This window comes from Hemiscyllium ocellatum, chromosome 7, assembly GCF_020745735.1.
Source record: "Hemiscyllium ocellatum isolate sHemOce1 chromosome 7, sHemOce1.pat.X.cur, whole genome shotgun sequence".
NCBI classification, from domain to species: domain Eukaryota; kingdom Metazoa; phylum Chordata; class Chondrichthyes; order Orectolobiformes; family Hemiscylliidae; genus Hemiscyllium; species Hemiscyllium ocellatum.
This window is the reverse complement of record NC_083407.1, coordinates 13,205,245-13,221,296: the sequence shown is the minus strand read 5'-3', so window position 1 is coordinate 13,221,296 and position 16,052 is coordinate 13,205,245. Positions and strand designations below refer to the sequence as shown.

The following is a 16,052-nucleotide window of genomic DNA, read 5'->3' as shown; positions in this document are numbered from 1 at the left end:
CGTTTGACCACCGAGGACACTTGGCCAACACCCATTGGCCACTGAAGACGCTTCACCACCGCAAGTAAGTCGTATACTTTGAATATTGGTGGTATAAAAAATTGTCGTTGTATTGGTTAAGGTAGTATTTGCGTTGTTTCAGTAACAACTTATTTTCATTACAGAAGAGTTTTTTGTTAAGCTTGTGTTTTTGGAACAGGAATTTTTAGTCTGGAAACAGAAATTATTAGTAAACGTGGAAATAAGAAGTTTTACCATGATGGTTTTATATATGTTTTTGATAAACTATCCAAGAGTGATTCAAGTATTAAGTTTTGGCGATGTGAACAAAGGGGCCACCACAAATCAAGCTAAAAAAGTATCGAGATGCAGACGATAGAATAAAAAAAAATGTTCTTGAATACGACGAAAGAGAGTGTTTGGAATATCTTAGAGGAATAGCGCATAACTGTCAAATGAACTGAAATTTCATTGTTTAATATTAATGTGAGATTTTACTGCCATTATAAAGATTTTTAAAATATATTTCCATTTTCTGGTTTAGGTTTGTAACACATTTTTATATATAAACCAATAAAATGATATTTATTTTACCTTTTTTTTAATCAATATGTAGTATGTAGTTGTATAAATAAAGGGGACTGAGAAGTATGAAAGAACAGGCGGGAGGGAAAACAATCAGTACATATATATATTTCTGGTGGTGAATACTCTCCAGAGGTCAAACGACCCCAGTGGAGAAACGCTGGTGGCGAACCGGCAGTGGCTAATCATCGGCGGTGAATCTGCCGCAGTGAATCGTCACCAGATAAAGAAAATAAAACAGGAGCCAAATTCCCTGGTGTATTTGAACTACCCTTCGTCCTTCAGAAATTTGCAGTGAGTTTGGAAGAGGCGATGGAAATGAGCCAAGCTTACCTCTCCTCCCTGCTCTGGCCGACGCACACTCTTCCTCCATAGCGAGGAGTGGGATTACTGCAGGATCGCTGCCGAACCTGAAACCCAATGCCACAGGTCGTACTGCATGGAGCCCAGGAAGCCCAGACCGTCCAACCTCCATTCCTTAACACAGACACAAGACAGAATAAAAGAGTTAGCAGTAAAGGTAAGGTAAAGAGGACCATAGTCCCAGAGGACCATGGGGCTGCTCTCTCTTATGGAGAGACAACTGACGGTGAGTTTAACCTGGCGGTCATCATGTATCAGGCAAAGGGTGAGATTGAGAGGGTGGTACCTTCAAGGTAACCTCAGCCAGTACAGGAAGACTGAGGGACTTCAGTGAAATGCTAGGATCCCCAGTACAGACAACACCAAGAGTAAGGATAGAGGTTAGTCGGCACCAAATTGCAACAACTTTACCAATGCACATTTATATTACCTGGTCTGGTTTCCTCTCACAGTCCAAAGATGTACAGGTTAGGTGGATGGGCCATGCTAAATTGCCCATAGTGTCCGGGAAAGTGCAGGCTCAGTGGGTTAGCCATGGAAAATGCAGGGTTACAGGGATATGGTAGAGGGGTGGGTCTGGGTGCGATGATAAGTGTGGATTCGATGGACCAAATGACCTGCTTCCACACTGTAGAGATTCTATGAATCTCGAATTATAATCAATCACGATCTTATTGAATAACAGGGAGTAAGCTTGAGGGGCACAATGGCCTACTCCATACAGTTGTGTGTTAATACTATGCGTTTAGTGTTACACTGGTGTATCTAAATCGTAAAAGGCAGCTCTCATCAGGTCTTGCCAGAGTTAAAATGGCATATCTTCAGATTTAAATCAGGAACTATGAGCTTGACAAGGTCACCGAGGTTACCTGATGACACTCACGTTCTATGAGACTGCTTAGTGAGCACAGAACTTGAAGCGAATAACACAGCAGCTATTTAAACCTTCCTGAGGCTGTCCTAACATTTGTTTCAATCCACTGGCCATTTTCAGCATACTCTCCCTCCACCATTGATGCTCAGTGACAGCAGTGTGCACCATGTAGAAGATGCGCAGCAGAAATTCACCAGGCCTCCTTAGACAGCACCTTCCAAATCTGTATCACCCACCACCTAGGACAAGGGCAGCAGGTAAATGGGAACACTATCCCTGCAAGATTCCCCCAAGGCCACTCACCATTCTGACTCAGAAATACATCACCGTTGCTTCACTGTCACCAAGTCAAAATCCTGGAATCCCTCCCTAACAGATTTTTGGGTGTCCCTGCATCCCCAGAAACTGCAATGGTTCAAGTAGGTTGCTCACTGTATATTCAGCAGGGCAACTGGGGGATAGTCAACAAATGATAGCCTAGCCACTGATGCCTACATCCCAGGGATAGATTTTTAAAATCCCTTGACTGCTACTTCCATTATTTGAGGTGCCATTTTTAGAATGAGATTCCCTCCTAGCCTGTGGAAACAGGCCCTTCAGCCCAATAAGTCCACACTAACCCTCAGAAGAGTAACCCCACCCAGATTCATTCCCCTATCCTATGTTTACCCCTGACTAATGCACCTAAACTACACATCTGTGAACACTATGGGCAATCTAACATGGCCAATCCACCTAAACAGCACATTTTTGGACCGTTGGGAGGAAACCAATACAGACATGGGGAGAATGCACAAACTCCACACAGACAGTCATCCAAGGCTGGAATTGAATCCGGGTCCCGGGAAATGAGAGGCAGCAGTGCTAACCATTGAGCCACTGTGCCGCCCCAATCCTCGCACGCTATCTCGTAGGAGGTCAGGGGAGGCTGCTTGAATGTCCTGGAAAATAGTTACTTCTTGACCAAGATCACTAAAGAAAGGGAATAATCTGGTCATTATCTGGTCTGGTCATATGCAGGATTATGGAGAGAAGACAAGATGGCTGAGTTTAAATGTTCAGAGAGCCAGTGCAGAACATGATGGGCCAAATGGTGTCCCTCTGCACAGTAACAATTCTGTGGTTCTCCTTACGGTTTTCGGAAGCTTGTCCCATGTAAAGTTGACTGCATTACATGGGTGACTGCATTTCAAAGGTACTTCATTGATTATGAAGCACCGTTGGATGTTCTGTAGTCATGAAATTGGAAAGGAAAAACACGCTCAGTTATAGGAAAGGATATCGTTCGGCTGGAGAGGCAAGATTAGAGTGGCGCTGGAAAAGCACAGCAGGTCAGGCAGCATCCGAGGAGCAGGAAAATTGATGTTTCAGGCAAAAGCCCTTCATCAGGCCTTCACTCAGCTGGAGAGGGTTCAGAGGAGACTTACGGGGATGTTGCCGGGTGTGGAAGGTTTGAGTTATAAAGAAAGGCTGGGACCTTTTTTTTTCACAGGAGCGTCGTAGATTGAGAGGTGACCTTACAGAGGTTTATAAAAGTGGTGCAGACAGAGTTAATGGTAGGTGTCCTTTCCCCAGGCTGGGGAGGACAAGGGGGCATATTATTGAGGTGAGAGGACAGAGATTTTAAAAAGACATGAGAGGCAAACGCTTTACACAGAGGGTGGTTTGTGTGTGGAATGAACTTCCTGAGGAAGTACTGGATGCAGACACAATTACGACTTTTAAAAGACATTTAGATAAATATATCATAGGAAAAATTTGGAAGGATATGGGCTCGGAGCAGGCAAGTGGGACTAGTTGAGTTTGGGATTATATTCAGCACAGACTGGTTGGACCGAAGGGTCTCTTTATGTGCCGTATGACTAAAGAGCAGTGAGGCTGAGCCAAATGTGCCTCCTGTGTCAATCTTCTGTTGACGGGCTCCAGCCTGCTTCCATACGTCAAGCCAGAAGATAACCATCCCATCTCCGGCTTGCAGAGAGCCGCCTGTGTAATCTCCTTTGATACCTGCACCTGTGACAGGTTATCAATCACTTCAGTAAAAGTGAATCTCAGTTCCACCTTCCAGGATAACTCAGAGGGTGAGATTTCCCAGTGAGACGTCATTCCCTGCCAAGTCAAGGCTCCATTCCACCTTTGCCAAGCTTATCTCAAGGAGATAAGGAGAGAAACAGGCTGAGAATGTTTTCATGCATATCTCTAAGAGGGACAACAGAGCTCTCGTGCAAAGAAAGACTGGAGGAGATTTCAAGTTCCTCTCTTGGCAATTCATTTTTGTCAAGCTCTTTAACTGCTTCAAAAACAGTAACATGATCAGTGTCAGCCACAGCACAGTAATCACCAGCAGATGCACAGCGTAGCCTTAATTAAAGGTGACCACAGTGTTTCTGACTGACTTACTGCAAATAGAAAACATTTCAATTCAGAATGAAAAGCCATATGGCACGTATTTCTCTTCCTCCTGTTGGTTATCAATAAGGACATTTTTTCACGGCATTTATACAGTGCTCTGGCCTCTGATGAGGGCACTGTTTGTTTTTTGCTGCCTTCACCCTTCCCAACAATCTCTGTAACCCAAACCTCCTGTAAAACCCTGTTCCCCATAACCTGATTCACACTAAAACCTATCACCTCTGTGTTGTTGATCTGTTGATAAAACAACACCATAACTTTAAAATTCTCATGCACATCACAAATTCCTACACAGTCTCTTCCGTCTCTATCTGAAATCTCCTCGAACAATCCAATCCTTGGAGTTTTCTGCTCTCCTCTCTTGTATCCCTCATTTTTATTACTCAACCATCAATGGTTGTCAGGAGTGTGGTGCTGGAAAAGCACAGTAGGTCAGGCAGCATCCTCAGATGGTGTGATTTTCCAGCACCACACTCTCGACTCTGAGCTCCAACATCTGCAGTCCTCACGGTCTCCCCATCAATGGCTCAGTAAAGACCCTAAGCTCTGGAATTCCATTGCTAAATTGGTATTTGATTGAAACATGTGGGATCCTGAGGGGTACAGACAGGGTGAATGCAGTTCCTCTTCTGTGACTATCAAGAACTGGGCTGGGGGCGCCACTGTTTAAGAAGCAGGGGCTCTCCATTTAAAACAGACATAGAGTCATACAACATGGAAACAGACCCTTCGGTCCAACCAGTCTGTGCTGAACATAATCCCAAACTAAACTAGTCCCACCTGCCTGCTCCTGGCCCCCATCCCTCCAAATCTTTCCTATTCATGTACTTACCTAAGTGTCTGTTAAACATTGTAACTGCATCCACATCCACCACTTCCTCAGGAAGTTCACTCCACATGTGAACCATCTTCTGTGTAAAAAATTGTCCCTCATGTCTTTTTAAAATTTTTCTCCTCTCACCTTAAAAATATGCCCCCTAGTCTTAAAATCCCTATCCTCAGGGGAAAAACACCTACCGTTAACCTTATCTATGCTCCTCGTGATTTTATAAGCCTCTGTAAGGTCTCCTCTCAACCTCCAATACTCCAGTGAAAAAAGTCCCAGGCCTATCCAGCCTGTCTTTATAACTCAAACCTTCCATACCCAGCAACATCCTGGTAAATCTCTTCTGAACCCTCTCTAGTTTAATAGATGAGGCAAAACAAAATTATCTCGGAAGGTTGTGAATCTTTGGAACTCTCTTCTTGAAAAGGCGAAAGAGGGCTGAGCCAGGCTGGTTTCTTCAAGGGAGGTCATGGCTGACAAATGTTGTAGAATTCTTTGAGGAGGTAACTAGCAAGTTAGACAAAAGAGAACCTTTGTCTGATGAAGGGCTTATGCTCGAAGCGTCAATTTTCCTGCTCCTCGGATGCTGCCTGACCTGCTGTGCTTTTTCAGCACCACACTCTCGACTCTGATCTCCAGCATCTGCAGTCCTCACTTTCTTCAAAGGAGAGCCACTGTGTGTGGTCTATTTGGATTTCCAAAAGGCCTTTGACAAGGTGCTATACAAGAGGCTACTAAATAATACAAGAGCCCCTGACATTAGGGGCAAGGTACTGGCATGGATAGAGGATTGGGGGTCTGGCAGAAGGCAGACAGTAGGGACAAAGGGGCCTTTATCAGGATGGCAGCCAATGTCTAATGGAGTTCCGCAGGGGTCAGTGCAGGTTAATTCCAGCTGTGTTCAAATTACTGCCTTGTGTGGTGTTATAATCCATTCCCTTTGAAATAAAAGCTAACATTCACTTGCATTTTCTATTACAACTGAACTTGGATGTTAGCTTTTTGTGATTCTTGCCATCTTTCCCCATTTAAATAATATTCTTCCTGCCTAAGTGTATAACCACACATTTTCCTGACATTATGCTCCATCTGCCAAGTTTTGCTTACTTTTTGAACCTATATATCCCTCAGCAAACATCTTTGGTGTCATCCTCACAACTTGCTTTCCCATCCATTTATCTGTCAACTGCAAACTTTGTTACAGTACATTCAGTTTCTTCATCCAAATCATTGAATAAATTGCAAATACATAATAAAAACAATGACCATAAAATTAATACTAAGTATGCACAAAACATTGTAACCAGGTTTCACGCAACAAGATCCCACACTCAGCAATGTCATAATGCCAAGGTCAATTGATTTAGCGATTTTATTGCAGTTATATACACTGACCAAAAGACTATAAAGGGATTTTCCTTTATTCATTGACAGGATGAGGGTGTCACTGGCCAGGCCAGTGTGCATTTATTGCACATCCCTAATTGCCCACAGCAGAGCTAAGAGTGAACCGCATTGCTGGGGGTGGGGAGTCACACAGGATAAGGACAGCACATTGCTTTTCCTGGAGGACAGTGTTGAAGATGGGTTTGGTTTTCCACAACAATCAACAGCAGTTATGTGACCACCCTTCATTAATTCCAAAGTTTTAGCGGATCCATATTTGACCATTCAGGATTTGAACCTGTGCCCCTAGGACATTAACTACTAGCCCTGTAACATTACCATTACACCACTACCTCCCCTAATTTCCAATCATGCCCTGCTCAGGTCAAAGAGCAGATGAGGAGGAGAGTGAGCACGGTGTTGGGGTGGAGATTAAGCCCAATGTTGCAGGGAGAGTGAGCTCATTGATGGGGAGAGTGAGTCCAGTATGAAGGAGGGGGAGAGTGAGCCTCATGCAGGGGCTAAAGAGAGCTGAGAGTGTGTTGCTGGAAAAGCACAGCAGGTCAGGCAGCATCCGGGGAGCAGGAGAATCGATGTTTCAGGCCAGAGCCCTTCATCAAGAATGAGGCTGGGAGCCTCGGGGGGTGGAGAGATAAATGGGAGGGGGAATGGGGCTGGGGGTGGATGGAGGTGGGGGTAAAGGTGATAGGTTGGAGGGGAGGGTGGAGCGGATTGGTGGGAAGGAAGATTGACAGGTGGGACAGGTCATGAGGGCAGTGCTGAAGGTTGGAGGGAAGGTTGGAACTGGGGTAAATTTGGGGGAGGGGAAATGATGAAACTGGTGAAGCCCTGGGGTTAAAGTGTTCCGAGGTAGAAGATAAGGCATTCTTTCTCCAGGCATCTGCAGACCTCACTGTCTCCTTAGGGCTATTGAGAGTCCCGAGGGAGAGTGCAGGGGTGGAGTGAGCCAGTGTGGGGGATGTGTGAGCCCAGTGCGGGGGAAGAGTTAGCCCAGTGTGGGGCAGAGAGAACCCAGTGCAGGGGGAGAAAGAACCCAGCATGAGGGGAGAGCCCAAAGTGGAGGGAGAGTGAGCCCAGCATGAGGGGGGGAGAGAGACCTGTGCGGGGGAACAGTGAGCCCAGTGTGAGGGGGAAAGTGAGCTCAGTGTTGGGGAAGAGAGAGCTCAGTGCATGGGGAAAGTGAGCCCAGTGCAGGGTGGAAAGTGAGCCCAGTGTGGGGTATGAGAGAGCCCAGTGTGAGGGAGGGTCAGCCCAGTGCAGGGGAGAGTGAGCCCAGTGCGGGGGAGAGTGAGCCCAGTGTGAGGGAGAGTCAGCCCAATGCAGGGGAGAGTGAGCCTAGTGTGGGGGAGAGTGAGCCCAGTGCGGGGGAGAGTGAGCCTAGCATGGGGGAGGCGGGGGGAGGGGGGGAGAGAGAGAGAGAGAGAGAGAGAGAGAGCCCAGTGCAGGGGGAGAGTGAGTCCAGTGCAGGGGGGAGAGACAGAGCCCAGTGTGTGGGGGAGAGTGAACCCAGTGCAGGAGGGGGGGTGGGGGGAGTGAGCCCTGCGCAGGCGGAGAGTGAGCCCAGTGTGAGGGAGAGTAAGCCCAGCGAGGGGGGATGGGAAGAGAGAGCCCAGTGTGAGGGAGAGTGAGCCTAGTAAGGTGGAGGGAGGAGAGTGAGCCCAGTATGATGGAGAGTGAGCCCAGTACTGAACCCAGCACAGGGGGAGAGTGAGCCCAGTGTGGGGGAGAGTAAGCCCAATGCAAAGGGAGAGTGGGCCCAGTATGGAAGAGTGAGCCCAATGCGAGGGGAGAGTGAGCCAAGTGTTGGAGTGAGTGTGAGCCTAGTGTGGGGGAGAGTGAGCCCAATGTGGGGAAGAGCGAGCCCATTGTAAAGGGTAGAGTGAGCCCAGTTTGGGGAAGAGTGAGCCCAGTGTGGGGGAGAATGAGCCCAATGTGAGGGGAGAGTGAGCCCAGTGTTAGGGTGAGTGTGAGCCTAGTGTGGGGAGAGTGAGCCCAGTGTAGGGGAGAGCGAGCCCAGTGTGGGGGGAGAGTGAGCCCAGTGTGGGGGGGAGAGTGAGCCCAGTGTTAGGGTGAGTGTGAGCCTAGTGTGGGGAGAGTGAGCCCAGTGTAGGGGAGAGCGAGCCCAGTGTGGGGGGAGAGTGAGCCCAGTGTGGGGGAGAGTGAGCCAAATGCGAGGGGAGAGTGAGCCCAGTGTGGGGGGAGAGTGAGCCCAGTGTGGGGGGGAGAGTGAGCCAAATGCGAGGGGAGAGTGAGCCCAGTGTTGGGGTGAGTGTGAGCCTAGTGTGGGGGAGAGTGAGCCCAGTGTTGGGGTGAGTGTGAGCCTAGTGTGGGGGAGAGTGAGCCCAGTGTTGGGGTGAGTGTGAGCCTAGTGTGGGGGAGAGTGAGCCCAGTGTGGGTGAAGTATGAGCCCAGTGTGGGTGGAGTATGAGCCCAGTGTGGGTGGAGTATGAGCCCAGTGTGGGAGGGCACCATGGCAACAATGAGCGCAGCAACAGACTCCGATGGCACAAGTGGTGACAAAGGTGAATCAGCCCAACAGGAAAAGATGGCGGCTGAGGATTGGTGACTTTAACAGTAGTTGGTTCTGGCAACATGGTGGGCATAACTCGAATGTAGATGGACTTCTCTTTAAACTGTGCTCCTCATGTTCTCTTATTCTTAAAGTATAAATATAGCGCCGGGTTATGGCAACAAATGAAACCTTCTCAGCATATTCTATTGTATTATATGTGACAATAAGATTATTCATTCATTCAGATTAAGACACCCCCCCTCCCCCCACAAAGGTGACAATGCACTGGGAGTGCCTGCTTCAATCTGTACAATTTCTGATGTGGCATTTAAAACCACTACCTTCTGGCCGAGTTTAAACTGAATCTTCGCTTTGTTCATTCATGGGATGTGGGTCTTGCTGGCTTGGCCCTCATTTACTGCCGTGGACCAAGAAAGGTTCAGATTCCTCAGATACTGAAAATGTCTGTACCCAAATGCAGCAAGGCCTGGACACGATCTAGACTTGGACTGATAAATGGCAAGGAATCTCTGTACCACACAATTGCCAGCAATGACCATCTCTGAAAAGAAAGTATCTGAACTATCTCCCCTTGACATTCAATGGCAAAGTGATCAACGAAATTCATGCTGTGGGAATGATTGTTGACTAGATCATGATCTAGACCAAGTACAGTGGCTTCAGGAGCAGGTTGGAGGTTAGGAATACTGCAATTAGTAACTCATCTCCTGACTCCCCAGAACTTGTCCACCATCTACAAGGCAGAATTCAGGAGTGTGATGGAACACGCTGGACTTACCTGGATGGCTGCAGCTCCAACACCACTCAAGAAGCTTGACACCATCCAGGACAAAGAGAGCTGGAGAGGAAGAGCTGCGAGTTACCAGTCCACATCCATTATCTGAAAGCACAACCTTAGTTTGCACATTTAATACTGCGGATGCTGGAATTCCGAAACAGAAAGTGCTGGAGAAAGTCGACAGGTCTGGCATATTGGACTCGAAACATTAACTCGGTTTCTCCCTCCAGAGATGGCTGCCAGACCTGCTGAGTTTCCCTCTTTCTCTTTCAGAATTGTAACATCCACAGTATTTGGTTTTAATGTGAAAACTAACCGTGTGCTTTCAGATAACATCATTGGGGGAAGCCGGTAGATGAGGAGGCCACTGAGGACAGATCTTTGAGGATACGAGGGGTAATGATCTGAGATCAGAAAGAGAAAACATTGAAAGTGCTTCTCTGGATACAGTTCGAAGAACAAGAATGATACCAGCTAAGAGCTGTGCGAGCCAGTAGAAAAACAGAGGCAAGGCGTTGGAGGAGGATGTTGTGGTCAACCATGTCAAAGGTCAAGTCAGACAAGGAAGGGCCTTTGTCACGGTCACTTAGTGTATCATTTGTGGCTTTATTCCAATACGTCACAGAACAGATGCTGATAACTGGGGTAGGGGAGGATATTAGGTTGATGCTTCCCTTAATATCACGTGGCATTATTGGTACCCATTCAGCATCAGCCTCCCATGCTTATAGACTTTATTAAACATTCACTCTAAGCATGTTACCATCACTGGCCAAGGCAGCATTTATTGTTGAGAGTCAGCCACATTGCTGTGAGTCTGGAGTCACATGGAAGCCAGGCCACACAAAGACATTAGTGAAACAAATGGACTTTGCCCCAACAATAAACTACCTCCCACCTTTCTTCATCCAACCTTATATTCTGCTATTGCTTTCTGTATCACCTCCATAGGTTCACCTTAAATATCCGTGGGCTATTCACTCAGCACTCACTGTGGGAGTGTGTCCCACATTCCAACCTCTAGCTAAGAAGCTTTCTCCTCCACCTCTAATTTATTATTGATTGTCATATTTACAATCACTTGTTTTATACTCCTACCACAAGTGAAAAGATGTTCTGTACATCTGCCCAATTAGTCCTTTCATTACTTCTACAGGCATAATGTTGAGAGGGTGGAGAATAGATTTATGAGGGTGTTGCCAGATTGGAGGGTTGAGCTATAGGGAGAGGCTGAATGTTTTCCCTGGAGCGCGAAGGCTGCGGGGTGACCTTATGAGAGGTTTATAATATCATGAGGGGCATGGATAGAATGAATGAACAAGGTCCTTTCCCCAGTGTAGGGGACTGCAAAACTAGAGGGCATAGGCTTAAGGTGAGAGGGGAAAGATTTAAAAAGGACCTGAGAGGATACTCCAGAGGGTGGTGTGTGTATGGAACGAGCTGCCAGAGGAAATATTGAAGACTGGTACAATTACAGCATTTAAAAGGCATCTGAATGGGTATATGAATAGGAAATGTTTAGAGGGTTATGGGCCAAGTGCTGGTAAATGTGACTATGTCAGATTGGGATATCTGGTCAGCGTGGAAGAGTTGGACCAAAATGTCTGCTTCCACGCTGTACATCTCTATGACTCTGTAATTGACAATGGATTCATGGTCATCATGAGATTCTCAATTCCGGATTTTTAATGAGTTCACAGTCACACTATCAGGATTCAAACCTCAGGTCTTCAGAACATTACCTGGGTCTCGGTATTACTAACCCAGTGAGGTACCACTAGGCCTGCACCTCCCCTTGTCCACTGGTGCTACACTATCCCTGATCAGCACTCGGCGAATAAACAAGAGACTGAAACTGACTCTTAGCATTCCCCCTGCACCCTGTGCTGCAGAGCTCAGGAATAATCTGTCATCAGCCAGCAAAGTACTTCCATTCATTCTCCAGGTCTCACCTTGTCCTGTTCCAACTGTTGACTCTTGTCAGATTACACTGAATGAGATTCATTGCCAGTAGTCACGGTAATGATGTCCCTGGGAACTGCAATCCTTTGCAGGAGTTACAAATGTTTTTAAAGAAATATCTCCCGCCCTTTCACCCACATGGTTCAGAATATAGCGAGGGGGAATCAAGAGGGAGATTCAGTGAGTTATGTTGAGAGTTTGCGAATCTCACCCAGAGCACTGGCTTCCATTACTGTTCTTAAAGGGGGCTTCACAACTTAGACAGCCTGAGACCCAGCTGATGTCAGGGAGGCAGTAATGAGTGAATGACATGGTGGTTCAGTGGTTAGCAATGCTCCCCCACAGCACCAGGGACCCAGGTTTAACTCCAGCCTCAGGTGACTGTCTGTGAGGACTTTGCACGTTCTCCATGGGTTTCCTCTAGGTGCTCTAGTTTCCTTCCACAATCCAAAGATACACAGGTTAGTTGAATTGGCTATACTAAATTGCCCACAGTATTCGGAGATGTGTTAGTAAATGTAGAGTAAAGGGAAATGGGTTTGGGTAGGATACTCTTTGGAGGGTCGGTGTAGACTTGTTGGGCCAAAGGGTCTGTTTCCACACTGTAGGGATTCTATGACAGCTACTGTGGGATCACACATCATTTCCATCAATATCTGCCTTCATCACAGATGTGAACTTCACCCCGAATCAATGTTTATGATACAAATTGCAAACACTGTGGATGCACAGAAACACTCCCAGTTGTGACCCAGGAAATTCATTATGGGAGTGGGATGACTGTCCACAATTTGAAAACAACATGCACGCCTTAAATAGGCTCTAATTGCAGCTGTAACTTGACTCCATCTCCAATCCATAGTGAGATGTTTTGCTTCCCCATGTCAAAAGGGCTAAAAGTACAGCCAGATGATACATAAATTGCTTTGCTAACTTGTGGATCCCAAAGTTCAGGGTAAGGCGACTAGAACTGGACAGTCTTTTCTCCACACTGTACCACCACCAATTTGGAGAGAATATCTCCTGTGGTCCTATCCTCTAGTTATTCATCATCCAAAATTTGCATCATCCACCACACTGACCCTGATTGTTCTCATTCTTGTTTTCAGATCCCTCCATTCTCCATTCCTGTAGCCTCCTCCATCTGAATAATGATGGCCTCTTGCCTGTCAGCAATTTAATTGGTCTGCTATTTGCATTCACATTTCCAGTTGTCTGAGCCAGAAACTCCCTGAACCTCATTGATCTCTGCTATTTTTTCCTTCTTTAAGTTGTTCCTTAACATTAATTTTCCCTTCTATGTGTCTTGTTATCAACTGTCTCCTGACAATTCTTCGTGACATTTTACCAAGTTAACTGTGCTACATAAATCCAGTCCCCTTTGATGTTGCTGCAAAATGCATCTGGCTATCAGGTGAGTGCAACATTTTTCCACAATGACGTAAGCTGCTGGCCCTCACACAGAGAAAGTGAGGGAGAGACAGTGGATAATTTTCAGTCCATCAGAGGTTAAAACCTTCCAGAGAGAGGTTTACTAAAGAATAGACAGTTCCATTATATAGCATCGTTCACAATGTCAGATCATCCTAAAAGCTTTTTACAATCAATCATGATTTTATTGAAGTGTAGTCGCTGTTGTTATATAGGATGTAGAATAATCTGTGTACTGCAGGATTCCACAACAAACAATGAGAAACTGCACAGAAAATGTATTTCAGTGGTATTTCTGTGTGTCTGTGTGCGAGATGGGGTGTGTGTATTTCTGTGTTTATCTGTGTATGCATTTAAGTGTGTGTGTGTTTGTGTGTATGTGTGTGTGTGTGTTTAACTGATTGATTGCTTATTGTTACATGTACTGAAGGTGGCACGGTGGCTCAGTGGTTAGTACTACTGCCCCACAGCACCAGGGTCCCAGGTTCAATTCCAGCCTCGGGCGACTGTCTGTGTGGAGTTTGCATGTTCTCCCCGTGTCTGCGTGGGTTTCCTCCAGGTGCTCCGGTTTCCTCCCACAGTCCAAAGATGTGCAGCTCAGGTGAATTGGCCATGCTAAATTGCCCATAGTGTTAGGTGCATTAGTCAGAGGGAAATGGGTCTGGGTGGGTTACTCTTCAGAGTTTCAGTGCAGACCTGTTGGACCGAAGGGCCTGTTTCCACACTGTATAGAATCTAATCTAATCTACAATGAGCAGCTTTGTTTACGGCCCGTACAGGCAGATCAGAATAAGCAAGGATGTACAGATCAGAGGTTGGAAAGGATTCTGAGAGACAGGACTTATAATTACTTGGAAAACCGTAGGTTGATTAGAGATAGTCAGCATGGCTTTGTGAGGGGCAGATCATGCCTCACAAACCTTACTGAATTCTTTGAGGGTGTGACAAAATACATTGATGAAGGTAGAGCAGTGGATGTCATGTACATGGATTTTAGCAAGGCGGTTGATAAGTTTCCCCATGGTAGGCTCATTCAGAAAGTAAGGAGGCATGGGATACAGGGAAATTTGACTGTCTGGACACAGAATTGACTGGCCCAGAGAAGACAGAAGTTGATCATACATGGAAATTATTCATCCTGGAGCTTTGTGATCAGTGGTGTTTTACAGGGATGTGTTCGGGGACCTTTGCTCTTTGTGATTTTTTATAAATGCCTTGGATGAGGAAGTGGCAGGGTGGGTTAGTAAGTTTGCCGATGACACAAAGGTTGATGGAACTGTGGATTTTGTGGAGGGCTGTTGTAGGTTGCAATGGGACATTGACAGGATACAGAGCTGGGCTGATAAGTGGCAGATGGAGTTCAACCTGGAAAAGTGTGAAGTAATGCATTTTGGAAGGTTGAATTTGAATACAGAATACAGGGTTAAAGGCAGGATTCTTGGCAATTTGGAGGAACAGAGGGATCTTGGTGTCCATGTCCATAGATCCCTCAAAGTTGCCACCCAAGTTGATTGAGTTGTTAAGAAGGCATATGGTGTGTTGGCTTTCATTAGTATGTAGATTGGGTTTAAGAGCCACAAGGTTATGCTGCAGCTCTATGAAGCCCTGGTTAGACCACACTTGGAATATTGTGTTCAGTTCTGGTCACCTCGTTATAGGAAAGATGTGGAAGCTTTCGAGACAGTGCAGAGGAGATTTACCAGGATGCTGCTTGGACTAGAGGGTATGTCTTATGAAGAAAGGTCGAGGGAGCTAGGGCTTTTCTCATTGGAGTGAAGAAGGATGAAAGATGACTTGATAGAGGTGTACAAGATGATGAGAGGCATAGATAGAGTGGATAGTTAGAGACTTTTTCCCAGAGCAGAAATGGCTATCACAAGGGGGCATAATTTTAAGGTTTTTGGAGGAAGGTTAAGGGGAGATGTCAGATGTCCTTTTCACAGGGAGTGGTGGGTGCGTGGAAGGCAGTGCCAACAGTGGTAATAGAGTCAGATACATTAAGGACATTTAAGCGACTCTTCGATAGGCACATGGATGATAGCAAAGTGAAGGGTATGTAGGTTAGCTTGATCTTAGAGGAGGATAAAAGGTCAGCACAGCATCAAGAGCCAAAGGGCTTGTACTGTGCTGTACTGTTCTATGTTCTATGATGTAAAAAGGCTTAGGCAGAGGTATGCAGGTTACATTGCACAGGGCATGTAGTAGGCAAGATCAACGTTAGTAAAATTAGCATTATGAAGTTAGAGAGTCCATTCATAAGTCTAATAACAGCCAGAAAGAAGCTGTTCCTGAACCTGCTGGTGCATGTGTTCAGGCTCCTGTATCTTCTGCCTTATGGAGGAGGTTGTAGGAGATTATTACCGGGATGCGATGGGTCTTTGATGAAGTTGGCAGCCATTCCACAGCAGCAAGCCGTGTAAATGGAGTCCATGGATGGAAGGTTGGTTTCTGTGATGCTCTGGGTTGTGCACACCACCTTCTGTGGTTTCTTATGGTCCTGGGCAGAGCAGTTGCCATCCCAGGCTGTGACATACTCAGACAGTATGCTTTCACTGGTGCATCTGTAGAAGTTGGTGAGGATCCTTATGGACATTCCAAATTTCCTAAGCTGCCCTGAGGAAGAAGCGTTGTTATGCTGCCTTGACAGTCACATTTATGTATATGTTTGTGCGTGTTAGTGTGTATGCATCTGTTTGTGTGTGCAAGCACTTGTATAAATTGTGTACATTTAAGCAGATGCAATAATATCACGTCTGGTGTCCAATAAACTGAAATGCCAGAGGCCTAACCACCTTGAAGTATGCAGTCATTTGGGTCTGGTGACTTATTTTCTTGGCAATGTACATCCATCAACAGGATTCTGTTTGTTTATCCTCACACA

General features: G+C 46.2%; 1 protein-coding gene across 3 annotated transcripts in view; it reads right to left on the bottom strand.

The window, feature by feature from the left end:
• sema5ba (sema domain, seven thrombospondin repeats (type 1 and type 1-like), transmembrane domain (TM) and short cytoplasmic domain, (semaphorin) 5Ba) overlaps positions 1–16,052 on the bottom strand; it is a 339,576-nt gene that overhangs the window by 56,623 nt on the left and 266,901 nt on the right. For all 3 annotated transcript variants that reach the window (XM_060828274.1, XM_060828276.1, XM_060828275.1), the window contains exon 15: positions 919–1,062. In XM_060828274.1, the coding sequence (XP_060684257.1) occupies positions 919–1,062 (144 nt within the window). The remainder of the gene's footprint in view (positions 1–918; positions 1,063–16,052) is intronic.